This window comes from Mercenaria mercenaria, chromosome 6 (assembly GCF_021730395.1).
Source record: "Mercenaria mercenaria strain notata chromosome 6, MADL_Memer_1, whole genome shotgun sequence".
Classification (NCBI taxonomy): domain Eukaryota; kingdom Metazoa; phylum Mollusca; class Bivalvia; order Venerida; family Veneridae; genus Mercenaria; species Mercenaria mercenaria.
The window spans coordinates 35,406,171-35,419,536 of record NC_069366.1 but is presented as its reverse complement, the minus strand read 5'-3'; the positions used below and the strand labels follow the sequence as shown (position 1 = coordinate 35,419,536).

Sequence of the window (13,366 nt, the reverse complement as noted above, 5' to 3'; positions counted from 1 at the left end):
TTTTAACAGTTGATGGTACTGACCACATTGAAAGTTGCCTTGTTCATTATAGAAATTTAGCAAGATAAGGGTAAGGATAAGCTATTTCTTAATTTGTATGATACAAAGAATGTAAAAAAACTCCTCACCATTTGAATGTCTATCAACCCTACTGTTTAAATAGCCTCGGTTTTTCATCAAAGGATACCGCGTTCAAAGAATCAACATGTCTAAGATGTTTTACATGCATTCTTGCATAAAAACTACTTTTTTTCACTGGATCCGCCCATGTATATACGGGAGAAAAATCGTGTGCAAACAAGGCAATTCACGTGCTGTTAATACATGATTTTTATTTTTGAAATGCTTTGCCAGGGATATATATGTGTATTTTTGCGCACACTGATATTTGGCATCTGCGTCATGTTTCTGCCTTTAAAAAGCGTCTGTTCAGTTATTGTAAATAACTGTGAATAAATAAGTATCGCGTGTAATTTGTGCTATTGTTCGTTTTTAGGTATTATATTTATGATTTTGGTAAGTATCAGTCAGTATGTTTTTATCTAATTTCTTGAAGAATTTGTATAAACAGCTTGGAAACTTGACACTACGTTCGTACTCATCCGTACTCCAAATGCGTGTCCGTACTCAATATAACTCGAATGTAAAGTTATTATTCTTGAAATTGTGATCGAGTCCACCAAATTGTGAAATGATATGAACAATTATTGGTAATTTTATGTTTGTAATAATGAGAGATAAAAAAATCGCTTAAAAACCTTCAGGATGTGCTTTTGATAGGGTTGTTTATTTCCGGGCCCTTGATACGGATATTTAAAACATGTTTACCGTTTCCAAGAACAACAGGAATGGTAAATAAAAAATGTACCGGAATCGTCAAGTCATCACATATGAAAACAATACATAAATCGTCGTGAAATATTTTTTTATGCAAGAATAGCGACAATACACGTTTGCTTTGTGTATTAACGTCTGCAGAAGCCCTTGGGATATGTTTGTGACCTCGACCTTCGGTCTCGGTCACAAACAATCCCGCGGGCTTCTGCAGACGTTAATACACAAAAAAAAACGTGTATTATCCCTACATTGGCCAGTTTATTTACCAAATGTATCTTCACAGTACTTTTTTGAAATATAAGAACTAATATTTCGCAATTTACTTGTCTTTCGTGTGAATATCAAGCAACATACAAACAAAACGTGTCAAAAGAGTCAGTGATAATTTTCACACCACCACTGTCATACATATGTAGACTCTCATTCTGGACGATACTTCAGCATGCAAGATGGCAAATGGAAGTAGCTATCAAATAATCTCCGCTGGTGAATATGGGCTGGGCCTACAAATACTTCATGGCATCCTACATTATTTGATCATTAAATTCCTGATGTTGGTATCAGGCTGTACTCACAAACATTAAATGTTGCATCAACCCCAAGCACTTAATATCTTTTAGTTTGGTACAGATCTACTTTATATCCAGTAACAGTAACTGCTGATCATTTTATAGGAGCATTGAAAGTTCTATTGACGTTGTTACTTCCCGAACAAACTGAACGTTATGTAAATGATAGTTATGCACAATTCCATAAGCTCTAAAACTGTTGTCAGAATAGTTTCTAGGGTATTCCTCTCGAAGTAAATATTCTCCATACCACTCTCTTTGTCTAACATTTAGAGTGTTGTTTTACCTAAATACTTAATATCAAAAATTGTTCTTAATTTCAAAATTGAAATAACTGTCACAGGACGATAAAGTCAGGTGAATAGCTGAACATCCTCAAGTTTTTCAAGGCCAATTCCACAACAAATCGAAACATTCCGTGTAGAGTCTCAACGTCCAGAAAATCTTCACACTCCACAGGTTATTAATCTATTCGTTATAATGACAAATACTATTGTAATGACGACGGCAGTAATGCTGATGGTACAACAACTGATAATAATAAAACATTTCATCCCTGTTATCAATTGTTAAAACAAACATAATAAAGTCATAATATACTAAAATATAATAATAAGGATGATGATTATGATGATGATGATGATGATGATGGTAGCACGAAGAAGATAGCAATTATGAATATACTGACGAAAGTCTAAAATTTTACCTGAATGTGGGTTCGCTGGTTGGTTCAAAACCGATGATCCTGCGGTTCTGTATAAACCCACGACTGCTACCACAATAAGATATGTGCATATTAAATAGAGGCATCTGTGTGTAAAGAAATGCAGAAAAAAAATATTTAAACCAAACTAAGAATATGATCTGTTATCTTTGAAAGTCAACATATTCCCGCACACTCTATGCCCCATTTGCAACACTGTTATCGTTTGTTTGTATGTAAGTTTATTTATAGTCGCCATCGGTAACCCATATGGGCGACTCTTCCAGAAGACGCTCCAATTTCAGAAGCTTCCCTAGTTCTTTGGTGTACCAGGTGTAAAACACCCGTAGTAATTTGTACTTGGAGGAACGGCAGCTCGAACTCACGATCCCTGGTTTTATAGTCAGACAGGTTTACCACTGGACCACGGCGTCCGCACTATTATTTTATTGTGGCTGTTGAAATACCGACAAACAAATATATACCATATTCTGTAAACAAACTTACAAATGAAACGTACCTTATAGAAATATAACTTTATATTTTGCCTTCTACAAGTTTCTTGCATTTCTATTGGTCAAGTGACGTCACGTGCAGACCAGTTATATTCCATATCCGTTTAGTAATTTTCCGATATGATATATGATTAAAACAAAAGTGGCTGCCGGATAATTAAAGCTGCAGCCGCAGAGAAAATTTAGTTTTTTACTTCCATCTTAGTCAAATGATATAAATCGGAAGTAGAAGAACGGTAACTCTATAAGTGAGATTATGCAGAAATTTTGTTTAATTCGTGTTTATAAGCAAAATAATAGTAAAGCAGAGGATTCAACATTTTCTTACTCTGCAGTTTGTTGCAGGATCATTGAAAATAATCTGTTCATAACCTACGTAAATGAGCTATTGTGTTTTGTGCGTCAGTCGAAATACAGTTCACTTCATATTTTATGACAGTACATTGTAAAAATAAAACATGATCAGCCAAACAAGTTATGATCAGATGATTGAAGATTCCAGTCTACACCGTGAGAAAGTATAGCTATAGTGTACAGAATGTTTGATCATACCATTATCCATCATCTCACAGGCATTTAACCTCTATCATTCTGTAACCAATTACCGTTCCGTTATACAGTTATTGTTTATTCAGCAAATACTGAAGTACAGAGTAACCGGCAAGATAATGGGCTTTTTAAATCGTTACACGGCTGTTAAATTGGTGACCAGATATAGATTTTCAAGACAGCGTATATCACCAATATCACCGACAATCTGTGTAACTAATAATACACATACATGTAAAATGCAAAGATAAACATATTGTTCAACCTGTAAAAAATGATTATTCAAATAAAGTATCATTTGAATAAATCAAAATACTACGATATATATGACATTTCTCTTCCCTATACAAAACAACCACTGTTCAGAGTATATCAAATTAATAAGATACACTGGGTATCTAATAATGACAAAGAAACGTATATTACGTGATAACATCAAGTAAAGGTTATGTTCCTTAAATGGGTTCTGTTAAAAGGGCTTTTTTGGCTTTTATTTGAATAATATCATCTCTGGGCACATTTTATATTAGTACTAATTAAAGCTCTGGCTGTAAGCACTTTGTTTGGTGCTGCATTCAGTTTGACATCTATTCTTTTAATCATTTATTTCACTGCATTCTTTTTGCAAACCTTTTATAAATAAATTTTACTTGATGGCTAAACCATACAGTCCCACATGTTCGGAGCCAGGGCCAATAAGAATGTCAATACAGAAACAACCTGCTGGAGTTACTTCCACTGTTAATGAAGTAAATTTGCATGTGAGAAATCTGACAGAACTAACATAGGGACGGGAGCCAGTCTAATTCAAATATTCCGCTTCAGGTCTTTTATGAATCCTCTTACCTGTACTTATTATGCATGACTTAAATTCATTTCGGATGAAATATGCAACAGTATTTTAAAAGTGTATAAGATACTTTTCACAGCCAAACTTTTGTAACACTCCTCAACCTTTATCATATACACTCACGCAGCGTCCGTTTCTTAGGCAAACGTAAACGCACAGTATAAGTACTCCATGTAACAGCATTGCTATATCTCTTTCTCTCAAATTTCACATGATAGAATTTGTGTGGGAGAAACGGCTAGATACGTCTTGTTTTAACTTATAATGGAATGGGAATCGTTTTCGAGGTAAGATTTTTTATTCATTACACGTACAAGTATCATTTTCATATCCTCTGAGTCTCTATTCCATCCACCGTGCGGTACTTAGAATGTCAATAATGATATTAAACAAGAAAACATGGATATTACGTATTGCAGGACTTGGAAGGAACTGGTGCCAAAAGAAGGACGGCTCTTGCATATCTTGTAATTAAACTGGTCCAGATCATCCATATATACGATTCGATAGTAAATCACCTTTGATATAAGCAACTCAGAAATATCTTATGCAACTTCTTCTAATATACGAACATTTTTTAATTGTGTTTAACTAAAATAGTTTGTATTTGAAACATACATTTATCCTATATTACATTACAAAATCAGTACCGGTTACTCTGTACTTCAGTATTTGCTGGCGCAATTCATGGATTTTCCGGTCCTAATTTTTCGTTCATTTAACATAGGACAAACTTACAGAGTAAAACTTATTTTAAAGTTTACAAATTAAAATATGTCTATTTATACTTTATTCATTATTATATACTTTTATCTAGATGACTCACTTGATTGTACTAATTATTAGAATATATGTAGGTTATATATTTATATTAGATTCAATAGTATCGTAAAGTTCACGATAATTACTTTGTGGACCAGGAACCTTCAGACTAGGTTATAGACTATGACATACCTTTATGTATGAAGTGAGTTAAATAAAGTACCTGTTCCATTTTTTCTGTTCTGCTAGTTGTAGCATTTTTGTTAAGATCCGTAACCTTCTGGAATGATGAAATACATATAACTGATATATTTATGTAATGAAGTAAGTTCTTGTCTGCTGCACACAGATAAGAAACTAAGCGAAGTTGTAGTTATGTAAGATAATGAAGAAAAAATATTTGTGAGACTGTCATGATTCCACTTTATAAGATTTAATGAGATTCACACTTCAAACAAAATCAAATAAATGATAAAATGAAGCAAATCTATTTTGAAATAATAATTGCACGAATGCACGAATACTGAAAAAAAAACTCCTAAAACTATTGTTTAGATTGTAAATGCTTTGTGGGACCACATGTTACATATGCGATCGCATTAGTAACACCTGTTACGAATGTGGTCCTACAGTGCTTTTATCTTATTATCCATTTGTAGCTTTTTACGTGTAAATTTTGTTCTAAGGTACATAATATGTGTAGTAATATAACGGAGCAAACTTTATATGCACAGTTTACCTAAGGACCTGTGAAAAGTCCAGAAATCTATCCTAGAACTTTACCTTCAAAAGTGCATGACAACGGAATTTTTTTTCAATCGCTTAATTCACCAATGTGAATTCAATTTTTTTGAAGATATGCATTTTATAGCACCATTTCAAAGAATCGCTGTGTTAGAACAAAAAGCAAAAGTTACTTAAAAATTAAGGAATTTCAATGTTTAAGACTTCTTTTATGAAAAGTAGTTCACTAATTTTCTGTAATTGTATACATTTCCATTGCCTGCACATCTGAAACATTTTAAACCTACATTTAACAATATCAGTCTTAAGTTATCGTTAATTTCTGTTCGATTACGTAATCTATATGGCGTTTTGTCAACCTTCGGATAAAAATGTTGCTCATGTCAGTCCCTGGTTTTCCGTTCATACCGGAGAATGCCGACTTCCCGTATGCTGAACATGTAATCGAACGGAATTTCCGATCGCCGTTACGGGTGCACTACCTTAAACGAATTAAAAGGTTAGGGGGGACTAGTCATGTATGATGCAAGGAAAACATTTATGCGTAAAAACACACACTGTCAAAATACGCTAAAGAAAAGACAGAAAAAAAAGTTATGATGTCAAGCATATACATAAATTCAGATGCCATATAATTGTGTTTATGTGCCGTTAAACCTAAAAAAAATATATTTTTAGGTAATCGTAATGACGTTAAAGTACAGTTCTTAAAACAAACGCAAGAAAATTCATGTATTTGTGAATCTAGAATTGCATGTATGTGATTACCACTTTTATGTGTGATTTCATATCATAAAGTACACTTTAGAAATAGAATGAGAATAGCTTCAAGATCGCCGTGGCCGAGTGGTTAAGGTCGCTGACTTCAAATCACTTGCCCCTCATCGATGTGGGTTCGAGCCTCACTCGGGGCGTTGAATTCTTCATGTGAGGAAGCCATCCAGCTGGCTTACGGAAGGTCGGTGGTTCTACCCAGGTGCCCGCTCGTGATGCACGGAGGGGCACCTGGGGTCTTCCTCCACTATTAAAGCTGGAAAGTCGCCATATGACCTATCATGTGTCCGTGCGACGTTAAATCCAAAAAAAAAATCGTTCAGAATGGTATGTATAAAAACACATACACAAGGCTAATGGGTTTTCCTTTCAAAAGTGATTTCTTACTTATAAAGGTTACCAGTATTTCAAGCGCCAATATGCCTGATAAGCAATTCGGAAGATGGAAAACTACAAGTGGAACCAGAGCCTCTGAAGCAGATCCAGCAAATAGATGTACCGTTGGTGGTGGTGGCTATAGCGGGGCTTTACCGGACTGGAAAATCCTATCTTTTGAATAGGTTAGCCGGCTCAAGCTCAGGTAGAACAGTAAAATTTATAATATTCTATTTACATTTTGAAATTATCCTTTTCATATATTTGTTGAAAACAGACCATTCGTATGGCGAAATATGTTTACAAAATATATCAACAGGACAAGTGATATAAGTCGTGACATATTGCAGAACTTTGAGCTTAAGGAGTTCGTTCACTATATCTGTATATACATATGTATAGAAATATTTATAATTTCGCTTTATCATGTGTTAGGTATGAGGGGTGTTGTGTTGCACATTTCATAATCTTTCTTCTCATGAACAGACTATAACATGTATACAGAGTATGCTAATATGGTTTGATACATTCAAAGGAACTTCTATATATCTTATTAACTTCTGTTTATTATTATTTTCAATTTTCTGCCTTTGTCTAAATAGCATAATGCAATATTTTTCTTTCTTATCATAAGGTAAGATTTCTGTGTAACACTATAAATGTTAAATAAGTTTTGTTAGATATACTGACAAGTATCCCCGGCTGAAAAAGGTTTCCCCGTACTTGTTTTCAGATTTGTTATTTTTCTTGTCTTTTGAGATTGTGGTTTACCATAATAGAAGCCGATGCTAGGATGTCATGAAGGATGTTGCCCATTTTATTACCTCTCATGAACAGAATCAGGCAAACCGATTGTGCTGTTATTTTTGCTTGGATACATTCTATGCTTCTAAAGGCCTCTTCTTATAAATTATATTACTTAGACCGCCACAGACCAGGTAATAAATGTTCAAAAAGATAATAAAATGGTGCTTTTCCGATCACTTATGTGTAACAGTTTGAACTTTAATCGTATAAAATGAAATTATTTTAGGATTTCCTCTGGGAAAAACAATCGAGTCTAAAACCAAAGGAATTTGGGTGTGGTGCCGAGAACATCCAGAGAAACCAAGTACGGTCCTGTTGCTGCTTGACACAGAGGGTCTTGGAGATGTGGCGAAGGTATGGCCGTATGGTTTGTGAGTATACTGGAATAAGATTATAGTGTAATAAGTTTCATTTTGATTCATATTGTTCCTTGTGTGCAATTTAATATTCAGCACACTTCCCGCCCATCCGACTTCCCCACTCAAGAAAAAAGACGTTTAACATACTGACACCACTTATTTTGGTTCATGCAAAACATGGTAAGGGTCCATGATAAAAATTGTTTAATAAAGAGCTCAAACGCATTTATAAATAAATTAATGGTTGGAAAATTAATATTAATTTAACTACATGTTTTCTGATAAATGTAAGCTTTAAAGTCTTACTATACTGACGGATGAGTGTATGTAAAATGAGAAAACCCTAGTAATTTCAAATTACGTATTGTTTGGGTGTGTGTTTTTTGTGTGTGTGAAAAAATTCTTTATCACATGTTTGGCGTCGTTGGAGTGAAACAAAACCATTACATCACTTTGGTATTACAGTAGTGTAATAAAGCTTCAAAGCTTTAAGTATACGAGACGTTGAGTTGGCCTGGTCTACCAAAAAAAAACAATTGATGACATACGTTAAAAAGAATATTACGTTTGCTTCTATCCACTTGAATTTATTAAACTCGTTTATAAAATTGATAAATTTTTCGTCATAGCCTCGAATTTTATTATTTTATTCAACTCGTATGAATAGACAATCATGTAAGTTTGTGCTACTGTTATTATTATTATTATTATTAGACCATTATTATTATAATCGTCATCGTCATTATCATTATTATTATTATACAGAACTCTAAATTATTCGTTGACAGGGTGACAGTGGCCATGACAACAGGATTTTCACCGTAGTAACGCTATTAAGCAGCGTGCTTGTGTACAATATGATGTCTGTTTTCAACCAAGACGCAGTAGAAAAACTAACGTATCCTTTAGAGTTTCTGTTTCTGGTTAATGTTTAAAATAATAAATAACTCTCGGGTCCGTATGCAAGTTGCGTTGTATAGTAAGACTCGAAACACTTCTACTGGTCCACAGTATGATTTCAAATAACTGATCTAATGTCTATACGTGTAAATAAAATAAATAAATAAATAAAAACATGCATGTTCTTTGCACAGCCACGTACGCAGTCTACCAGATTTTGCAATATATTCTACTAGTATTGTACAACCTTAAGGTAGTTCTGCACGTTAGGATCGAAATTTTTTCTACAATGTAGAATTTGATTAAACTCTGATTTTTCAAAACTTCGGAATATACTAAGAAAATTCAGCAAATAAAAAAGATAGGGTCGTGTGCTTGATTTTTTGTTAGATTGATTTGAAAAATTTCGACCTCACGCATTTTTTCATAATGGGAGTCTATGGGAAAAACGCAGTTTTCATAACAATTTCGCGAATAGAATTTTTTCTACAATGTAGATTTTTATGAAACTTCTCCCAGTCGTAAATAAACATATGGCCTATAATATGGTGAAATAAAATGTATAGGTCAGTTATATTTGAGATATTTGGTTACGATTAAAGTGAACCACCTATTTCAAGCTAATTTTAAGACATTATTTTGAATTATTTAGCGTGTAAGATGCTTTAATATCATTTTTTAACTTTAGAAAGAGAGTAACAGTGACATTTTTATACATTTACTCACAGGCTGTCCTTAATTCACAAACTGATTTTCGTTTCCGTATGCCGAATCCAGGCATTATTCTACGTCTTTCGGATAAATGACGTTCCGCCATCACTTCTGGTTTATCAAAAGTGCAGAACTACCTAAACTTGGCTGTTAAGGTCAATTTACACTTAAGTAAGTTTCTTCTGTCCATAAATAAATTTTGAAAATATTACTAAAACAACTTATCAAACATTTCAAAAACATATGACTTGGATTCTCAGGACTTGTCTGGATGTCAGACTTTTGGTGGCCTGAATTTTCCAACATAATTTTATTGGAGAAAAGGATTCTGACGCAATGAAATGCACATTTTAGACTTTTAATTTTTACCTGAACCGCAGGTAAGACAACATCGAGTAATACCATAATCAGCATATATTTATTCATTTTACGAATAATTAGAGTTTTGAATTCGGGTGACGATCTGATGACAAAAATTAGCAAAAATAAAAACTTTCATGATCGATACAGTTCAAAAAAACTTTCATTTCAGTTACAACTGTATAAAATGTCATACCGATTCTAATAACAGATGTTTTAAAAGAATTACACTTAAGCCTATGCAAATTCCTCGGAATAGGTTGTGGTAGTGCTATTACCTTTTATATCTAATAAAGCAGTAATCATTACTTACCATCTGAATAAACTTTACCTAACGAATAAAAAGACATTTAGTATTAGCCTGGCTGCATGGTTATTCTTTTTAATTCTGCATAGTCATATTACAATTTATAAGCAAATTTTAAGCCTCTAAAATGGCTCATTTTTATATGATGGCTAAACCATACTTTCGGGCCAGGGTCGATAAAAAAAGCAATATAGAAACTTTCTGAAGGTATATGAGAAATATGACAGAACAAACTTACACATTTTTTCTTTACATCAACCTATCAGCTTTATATCAGAAATATCAAAGAATATCCGATTCAGTAATGCCAAGGATGGTGATGTTGGCGATGAAGAGTTAGGTCTGATCTTACCAACGTTTGTCCTATGTCTTCGGGATTTCACGCTTGTTTTGGAAATTGATGGAATGGAAATAACGGTTGACGAATATCTCGAAGATTGTCTGAAACTAAAATCTGGAAATGATAGCTCAGTAACGAAATATAACATGCCTAGGGAATGCATTAGAAAATATTTTCCAAGACGCAAATGCTTCGTTTTCGACAGACCTGGCGATAGGAAAACCATGAAGTCACTAGAATCTGTACCTTTAGAGAAGCTAGCCGAGTCATTTGTGGAGGATACAAAACTCTTTTTAGAATATATTTACACCTGCAGCCCCAAAGTTCTGATAAGTAGTAAAGAGGTGAATGGGAGAAGTAAGTTATTATGTTTACTTATGTTTTGTTGATAATTGGTTTCCTTTATGAATCTTTGTTTACGAATCTGTTCATCGGGCCATCTGTCTCTGAGCGGTCACGGTTGCTGTCTTTGAATTACCTGCCTCATACCTCTGTGGGATCGAGCCTTAAACTGTCATTTGGGGTAACCAGTATCATACCACACCAGACCACGAAACAGTAACGATGGCATGTGTTGTAACCTATAGCATTGAAACATGGTATGGGTACCGACTATTCCCGCTTAAAAGGCAAACACATGAAGTGCAGGTCGTTTGATACAGCAATAATTGGGAGCAAAACATTATTAAGTTTTCTTCAAATTACTTTTAGCTAGGTCTGAAGCGTTGGATTAGCTTGGACATGACATTCTTGGTCCCGAACAACAAGGCATACTTTTGTCAGTTGGTTAATCAAACCCAAACGTTAAGCCAAATGTATAGTAATCTGAATTGCTGAATTTTATATTACGAAGCCGTTAGATTGACAGATTATAAATAAAACGCTGTCAGGCCGTTACTCGTCTTATAAACACGAATATCAGACAAGTTCACTGGAAGTTGATTATGGTTTATAAAAATGTTAAAGAAAACACAAAATTCAATAAACCGAAAGTTTTAGGGTTTTGGAGGAAAATAGATGATACAACGAAAGTGCCTCTATTGTACATTGAAAGGTGGTGCAGATTGAAAGGTTAATCATGATAAATGTTAGATAGTATCTAATAACAATTTATTTGCTAATGGAAGTAGAATATTAAACGAGACTCACATAACTGATATCACATCAAATGTTGAGACTTTAAGAAATGTTCTTATCTGACATTCGAAATTAAATTATGTACCTTTATCATTTGATAGTGTTTGTTTCACTGGTTGAAAGTTACTTGAATGCGATAAGAAATGGGGCAGTTCCAGATGTTGATGACGCAATTATAGTTGTCGCAAATATCGAAAACGAAAGACTGGCATCCGAAGCAGTACAGATATTTGAACAAAAGATAGAACTGATTCAACTCCCAATTCTGCACTTTAATAATTTCGAGGAGCTTTACCGAGACATGCAGAAAGCTGCTCTTGCAAACTTCAGAATTGAAACATTATTCAATGCTGAAAGGTTTGAAAAACAAGCGATGGTAAGAATGTTTGAAAACATTTAAAAACGATTTTTGATATTCTCATAAATTTTGTATATATTATCGAACACGTTCAAGGTGGTTTCATGCAAGGTGTTAAACTTAATATTCAAAAATACTTCTATTTAGTCGCATACTGCTGTTCTTTCCATTGATTCCTGTTAGATAGTCCGAATTCTCCTTAATAATCTTGGCTTTGAACTTCGGAATACTCAGGTATTTTTTCAAGACTAAGAGCCGTGATTTTTATTCTAATGTACTAGATAAACATAGCGCTTTGAAAAATCTTTAATGCACCCGGTATGAAAACGAAATAATACTTGTATCTCTTGATTTTATTAGTCAGAGATGGATGAATTGTGGGAAAGAATAAAAAAGAAAAATCTGCAGTTAGTTCGAAATCATTGTGAAAGTCTGCTCGTAGCACTATATGACAAGAATATAGGAGAGAAGATGAAGCGAAACGAATACAAAGTAACAGGTGGCTATCCATTGTACAAACTCGATATGGACGCAATGAAGAACGACTATGTTGTGAAAGTAAAGGACATCGATAGATATGAGGTATCAATGGCCCAATTTAAATTTCAGCTGTTTGTATCCACAACAACCGTTAAATATTTTAGTTCAAATTTATCTTCCGGTTAATAACCATATCAAACAATGTACATAGATTGGTGATCAAGTAACTTGGCACAAATATTTACACCGTATGGTGCAGCAAGCAGATTTCACCGTATTACCGGTAACAATGTTAACTGATTACTGTCTGATGACGGTTACATTCTTTTGTCGTTGGATAATATGTGTATAAGAAAATTGATTAGTTTAGTTTTGTACTGTTATGAAACTGAAGACAACAATAACACAACTCGATCAAAGTTAGAAATGCATTTCCAGTAGCCTTCCAAAGGAATAACTTTCCGTAGAAAAACCAATCCAATGCTTATAAAAGTAACCAAAAAAAACAGCGATTACAAAATAGTAGGTCTGCTTGTGATTGAGTGATGAGAAAAGGAACTACGGGCTTTTTATTCTTTCAGGCGCAAGAAGTTCTGATGAGTTTCTTGGACAGAGAAGCGGAAAATGAAAGAAATATCATGTTGGAAGACCAAAAAATGACAGAAGAAGATAAAAAGAGTAAATATGTATATTTCTTTATAATAATATTGATACTGACACATGAAATAGACGGTTTGGATACATTTTTGCTTCACTATAAAATCGCGGCTACTGACTTTGAATTACGAAATCATTCTGTTTCTAGAATAAGCCACAGTACTAGTTTTCATTCTTTCGTGATCAAAAGTATCTGATGAATTAATTTGCACCAGTTAAAAGTAAATAATATACAAGTCAGTTTAGATCATTCGCAGTTATATGTAAAACAT

General features: G+C 33.7%; 1 protein-coding gene across 3 annotated transcripts in view; it reads left to right on the top strand.

Annotated features, from left to right (window-relative positions):
• Positions 1–13,366, top strand: part of LOC123549210 (guanylate-binding protein 1-like) — a 96,111-nt gene that overhangs the window by 80,750 nt on the left and 1,995 nt on the right. Inside the window, exons 1-8 of one of the 3 annotated variants that reach the window (XM_045337114.2) lie at positions 4,186–4,310; positions 6,699–6,883; positions 7,712–7,839; positions 8,633–8,742; positions 10,389–10,819; positions 11,701–11,975; positions 12,318–12,539; positions 13,019–13,115. In XM_045337114.2, coding sequence (XP_045193049.2) covers positions 4,288–4,310; positions 6,699–6,883; positions 7,712–7,839; positions 8,633–8,742; positions 10,389–10,819; positions 11,701–11,975; positions 12,318–12,539; positions 13,019–13,115 — 1,471 coding nt within the window. In that variant the 5' untranslated portion in view covers positions 4,186–4,287. Of the gene's footprint in view, positions 1–4,185; positions 4,311–6,698; positions 6,884–7,711; positions 7,840–8,632; positions 8,743–10,388; positions 10,820–11,700; positions 11,976–12,317; positions 12,540–13,018; positions 13,116–13,366 lie in introns of those variants that run through there. The other 2 variants (XM_045337115.2, XM_053545616.1) reach the window with 2 other exon arrangements.